Raw genomic sequence first — 6,683 nt, forward strand, 5'->3', positions numbered from 1 at the left:
GGGATTAGATTGAGAACCACTAATACGAGAAAAATTAAATCTAAACTTCACCTAAAGTTAGTAAATATCGCCAAAGTCTTCAACTAAATACAGTTATTCCATTTATATTAGTTTATTATAAAAATAATATATTGTACTTCTAATATAAATTAAAGCTTTAAGTGAAAACATTTTGTATGCATAATTTAAGTTTTTATCACTTCAAATAAAAAATAAAAAATACATAATTTGTTGGCAATATAAATTAATATGATAAGAATAACGAAGTATCTGAGTGAAACATGTAAAAAATGTACAGAATTAATTGTGGAACAGAACCTCCAATAAAAACTAATCATCCCTTTGAAAAAATGATGAAAAAACACATAAAGCTCGAGATACGTCTTTAATCTTCACTAAAGGACAACACTGAACTTTATAACAAATTTGAATCAACCTATTTAAATATATCTGTAATGCTTTTTGCCTCTCATTACTTAATGATTCAGATAATGACGAGCCAATAAACCGCCTGGGAGGAAAATTGAGTTCAGTTAAATGAACATTATACTTTGATATCATCATACGATGCAAATCTCGAAAAGTTTTGTAGCGTCGGTGTACAGTGTAACTAGGACATGATTGTTCACAACAAAAAGTTATTTTTATTTCATACTCAACATGGGCGTCAACAGTACCAGCACAGACTAAACGATACTTGGGAATCGCCAAGATTGCTGGAAACGCTTGATTTAGTCCTAACACACTATTTCTTGGTTCCAAAGAGGTAGCAGACACTGCTGCTAAATGAGATTCATACAACTTTCTTTTAAGAATATAAATTTCTCTCTCATGCTGCCTTCTTAAAAAATTAATTTCTCGTTCACATTCTGATCGTAAATGCTCTCTCTCATTATATTCTGACTCTGCTTTAAGTATTTTTTCTTGGAAGAGACGTCTATCAACTTCTTGTTCAACCAAAATGGCTAATTTTTCTTCATAGTCAATATTATCAACATCATGGTCACCTTCAATAGTTTGGCGAGTTTTGGAAAAAAGCCATAAATTACGCATTCTTTCAAATTCAAGTTTTTCATACTTTGCTTGCATTTCTTGAAGATGAGAAATTTCTACATTAAAGCTTTCAACGTCAACATTCTCATTCTCAAGACATTTCATTATAACTTCTTTCTGTTCTAGTATTTTGTTGTACAACTTAACAGTATCCCCCTGATCACTTGATAATAATGTAATCATTGGGACAAATTCATCTTTGGAATGTAAATTACAGTCAGTGAAACTATTAATATTGCCCGAATTACTTCTATTAGTTATAATATAATCATCATCTGACTGGGTTGTGGAATGACATGAAGATAGAGATAACGTAGAAGTCGAATCACAATTTCTAGAATTAATTTCAACAAAACGAGAGGAGCCTTCACCTTCAACAGACTCGTTCTCTTTTTTTCCTTCTAAATTAGCATTTTCTTGGATGATTTTATTGTCAGTCTTCGGTAATTCATCTTCAGAACAATATGAATTCAATTGGAGGTCTCCATTGCGAGAAGTCCTGAGGTCTGAAAAAGACTCACTTAGCAAGGAGTGTTTAAATGGCTGACTATCTGAAGAGATACTCATGTTTTTTCTTAGAGACTCAATCTCTAATGGATCGTTATAACGGAACATATTTGTTTTACCCAATACAATTACACATCCTTGAGAGAGTTTGACTGATTTTACAATACGAGATGCATTGACTAGGCAAAGAGCACCGTCTTCTGGAATTAACTTGGCTATTCCATTTTTTAAATTAATAACACAATGTTTTGAAAGAATTGCAGGACCGCGAAGGATAATATCACTATCAGGTAGTTCGTTGGTTCCAATAACAGTATCACCTTCTTTGAGATGATAAAGTATTATTCCTGTACTTAAAACATCTTCAACTATCCCTATTAAATGAGGTTTCTCAGAATCTGTGGAAAAGGATCAAAATTAACAAACTTTCATATTCAATTTTTTTTTCTTGAAGATAAAAAATTTAATTGGGGAAAAAATATGCAGACGTGGTAATGTTTCGATGTTTAAAGTTTCAGAACACTTAAGCTTAATGATAGCATAATAACATAAAAGTTACCTAAAACTACGCCAAGCCCTGTTCTTTTAAGGCCTAATGCTTTTTGCTCCGATAATATGTTAGCAGCTTCTTTCCATTTTTCTGTCCATGCTTCTGTTAGAGTTCGTTCTCTAGCTTCTTTCACTGCTATTTCAGTAGCCACTATGGGATCAGGAGTCGTTCTTATTAAGGTTTTCTTTAGTCTTTCAATCTCTTCACGTAATTCCCTAATGAGCTTAACGTTAGGATCTTCATTAACAGTGGGCTTGTTGATAATGTTTTTAGCTCTGTTAGCATATCGAAGAGTTGACAAAGTCTCACTATAATTTACTCCAGCTGGACTAATAGTTGCAATCATTATAGTTTGCGAATTTCCTCCAAGAGAGTCTTTTAATAGCCATGTAAGAACAGAATCTCGATAAGGTACAAAAACCTGAAATTTCAAATGATATGAGCCAAGGAATACTCTATAATTATATAGAGCATACTTTGGATTAGAACAGGAATTGAACATAACAGACTATATAAATTTTAGCTTAAATATATAGAAGAATGAGAAAAAATGAATTAAAGGAAAAGTTACTGGAGAAAAATATAAAAAGAAAAAACTGAAATCTATGGAAATGAGATGCGTACTTTTTTATTTGTTTGGTTATTTGAGGCATCCGCCAATGCCGATATGACAGATCCTAATGTAACCAAAGATTTGTTAATGTGAGCTCCTTCCTTAAGCCTCTGACCTGTTGCACCGGTCGCATCCGCCCTTTCACTTCCTGCTAGATCAACTAAATGAACTTTGGAGATAGTTTCTCTTGGTAAACCATTTTGTAAAATTGAAGCTTGAGTAAACGTGATTGTAAAAATAGCATGACTTCTACTTGAAGTGTTATTCATGTTTGTGGAAGCAGTCGTCCTTTCCGAATTCCCCTTAGCCATGAGGGCAATTAGTTCATCATATTCTAGCACTAAGTGTTTGGATAGATTCTCCACGTACGGACCAGATCGGGGATCTTCCCGAACTTTTAAATTGTGTTGCTGAGTGGAAGTTGTGCTCCCTTTCTTCTCCCCCAGCAAATCTTTGACTTTCTCATTGTAAATCTCCAGGTAGGAGACCTGAGTCCTGTAGCTCCTCGACTTCCCATTCGTCTTCATTCTTTCAAACAACTCTCCGCAGATCCGGGGAATGAGGCCCGGATCTTCCCCAGTCCCCATCATCGTGTGCGTCTTCCCACTCCCCGTCTGTCCGTAGGCAAACACACACACGTTGTAGCCCTTGAACGCCTTGCTCACCACGTCCAAGCCCAGGTTCCCGAACAGCGTCTCTTGCGTCACGCTCCCAGAGTCATACGCGTAGTCGAAGCTAAAGCGGTGCGCCTTCCCCTCACCCCCACACAGCATCACGCACTCCTCCTCCACCCACACCACGCCACCACTCCCCAGGGACACTTCCCTCACATTCAGGGGACGCACTCGAACCGCCACTCGCACTGAAGCCATTCTCACTCCACTTCCCAAATACCAAAGGACGAACCCCAAAGGGAAGAACCAAGTAGCGACATCCACTACAATGGAACACGTCTTACTTAGAGTCACGCAACCATGCGACATTCCAAATTAGGCCATACACTTAAAATACTCGGAATATTGGATCTTTACTCTTTTCTTTAGTTATATTTACTATTTAGAATGAGTAATTAATCATTATTTTTGGAGAATGAAGAGGATCTATAATGAAGATGCAAAATAATAAATGGGAATTAGGAATTTAGGTAGATACAATATATTATTAGTATTATTTCATTCATGATAACTTCGACGAAAATTGTAGCGGTCCCATTCATTAGTACACATTTAAGTTTAATATTATTCCTGCCTTAGACAAGACTAAAGTTGAATCCAGACATTACTTATTTTTCCAAATACCCGGAGCATGAGGACTCGAACTTTTCCTGAACATTGAAAAGGTAGACTCAAATACAGCTTTAAATATTGGATTTAATGGATTTTTTTTATTTATATTTAGTATTTACTACATAACAGATACAGTTTTTGACTGTATTTACAATGAATAATTATTTATGGAATATGAAGAGAATCTAATTCAATATGTAAGATAATTAATTAAAATTACGAATATAGGTACATACAAGTATAATATTAAAAATATATCTAAACATTTCGTTTCTTATATTGATCCTTCTATGTAGGTTCTATTGATGATAAGCTCGACGAAAAATGTAGAAGCATCATTCATTAGTACATATTTATGTTGTGTGCACATAATAAAAGAGGTATAATAGGCTGTGAATAGATTACGTTATTAATTGTTGACTTATTGATTGCATCACTGCTTTTTTTCATACCATTGAGACTGAATTGAAGTTATCGGCGTATTAATCAATCTTTTTCGATCATCAGAATTAAGAAACAAAATTTTTAGATTACTTGGTATTTTCGAAGTAATTCGTAGAGAGCGTTGTTATTCTATTCAGAACATGAAAGAGTAAAATAACATTCAGCATCATATTAAAATTTTGCTTAAGGTTTTTGACTGATTTCATAAAATTAGCTGTACCATCTATAATTAAAACTTTTATTTTCTTGCCACATATTTCTGAGCCAAAAATTTTGTTAAGACTTTTAAAATCAGTTGTTCTATTGTCAGCCTTCCTAACATCTTTCAAGTTTATTAAATATGGTCAACCTAAAAATGACAATACAGAGTACCAAGCATTACTGCAGTTTTGTCCAAGACAAGAAAATTATCATTTCCTTCAAGTTATTTCGAAATCCTAGACGACAATACTTTACTTAAGGACTCCAATTACTTTGTCATGTTGTAGCGAGAAGGAATGGCCTTGCCAGTATAAAGTTTAATAAATTTTACAAAATTTGGATGGCTATCAATATGGACTAACCATTTCAGGAGACAATCATCTTGTTCATATCTGACATAAAATTAGAAGCATCTGGACTAGTTCAATAATATACTTTGAATAAAGGATAAATTTTCTAAAGGCTTGGATCCCAAACCACAAAGGCCACGTAACAAAAATCTTGAAGCCTTGCCATAAATCTATACTTTTTCTCCTTCTTTATCGGCGAAAAAGGAATTAAAATTATATACAACAATTATAAAAGGACAATTAATGTTTTATAATCTTAAAAACTAAAATATAATTGTTATATTTATTTTTTTCTTGTTACATGCATAATATTATATTTAAAACATATTAGAATTCTTCATCAGAAAAGTATTTAATATTAAAATTGTAGGTCAAATACATCTCAAAATAAATATACTTAAAAAAATTAAACTACCTATCAAGGCTAATAGAAATACTGAAGACACCTTGCTACCTATAATATACACGTTATATTTTATAAAAATGTGTATAAATTATATCTTACATTAAGGGCATCTTACATTTATACCTGAAATAGTATATTTTCGGTTGATGTATTTATTTTTCTCCTAATACCTGTAATATTTCCGATTTCTCCCCCCGATTTACGCATTTAAAAATTTATGCAAAATTTTGCATTATAAGAGGCCTCAACCAAAATAAGGAATGAACAATATTCGTGAAAACTTAATAGATTATGCCCGGTATATACTTTTATATGAAAATGATACCCAATTTTAGTCAAACTTTACTTAATACTTCTGGATTTTTGTTTTTTTTACGAAGCAACAAAAACTCGATTTTTGAGCAAAATATCCATATTTCGGAAAACATGATATTGCGCAGTCATATGACCAGCAGCTACTTAATATTTACTAAATCAAGGTCCAATTTGTCCCAAAACAACTATAAGCTCTCAAAACCACAGGTATTTGCCTAATTGATTTATTTCTAGAACTTGAAAATGCTGAAGAGATATTTTTATTTCCGTCAAATTAGACATACCTTAACAAAAATGAGTTTATCTAAAAAAACACATAGCATATGATGTATTTCGGACTTCAGATTTGAAGTCTACATAAAAATTTTGGTATAGAAAACATGTATTACTTATAATAATTTGATACTTGATATTTTCCCAATTTTGGCAGTGAAACTAGGTTCGAATTTCAAGCCATGCCATATCTACAACTAGGATGCTTCCCTTTTACTCAAGTTTTTGGATGTTGTTGTTTTCATTTGGGTCAATCGTTGGTGGAGGCAATTTCATAACTTAGGACTACGACAAATTTATATTGAAAACGAGGATATAATAACTAAAATAAAGATATTTATTACATTACATTTCCTACCTCCTAAAATAATTATAAATACTTTTGAGATCCTCACAGAAATATTTCCTGAGGATCTCAGTGACATTACCGATTATTTTGAAGATAATTAAATCGGTAGATATATGGGAAGAACAAGAAGAGAACCAAGCTTTATGGAATATGAATAAATGAAAGGAAGGTTTACTTAGAACAAATAACTCCTTAAGAACTCCTCAAAATATGAATAATATGCTTATTCTTGATTTATTAGGGGGATAAATATAAATAGGCGATAAATATCAAAGCCCTATAAGAAGAATTACGTCACGAGATTTCAGCGCCCCCTTTTGATAGATACCAAATAGC

The 6,683-nt window shown here is 32.8% G+C and overlaps 1 protein-coding gene and 1 long non-coding RNA gene across 2 annotated transcripts; one reads left to right on the forward strand and one right to left on the reverse strand.

The window, feature by feature from the left end:
- Positions 1–96: 96 nt before the first annotated feature.
- On the reverse strand, positions 97–3,723 carry Klp98A (kinesin-like protein 98A; the record flags this gene model as incomplete). The annotated part of the gene is given in 3 exon segments (XM_040722601.1): positions 97–1,958; positions 2,120–2,531; positions 2,735–3,723. Coding segments are annotated over 3 exon segments (3,012 nt in total). The 3' UTR covers positions 97–330.
- A 4-nt stretch (positions 3,724–3,727) lies between these two features.
- LOC121127267 (uncharacterized) lies at positions 3,728–5,304 on the forward strand. Its single transcript, XR_005867717.2, has 3 exons — positions 3,728–3,867; positions 3,927–4,062; positions 4,122–5,304. It is a non-coding gene; the product is annotated as an uncharacterized lncRNA (long non-coding RNA).
- The last annotated feature ends 1,379 nt before the right edge of the window (positions 5,305–6,683 follow it).

Source organism: Lepeophtheirus salmonis, chromosome 12 (assembly GCF_016086655.4).
Source record: "Lepeophtheirus salmonis chromosome 12, UVic_Lsal_1.4, whole genome shotgun sequence".
Classification (NCBI taxonomy): Eukaryota; Metazoa; Arthropoda; class Copepoda; order Siphonostomatoida; family Caligidae; genus Lepeophtheirus; species Lepeophtheirus salmonis.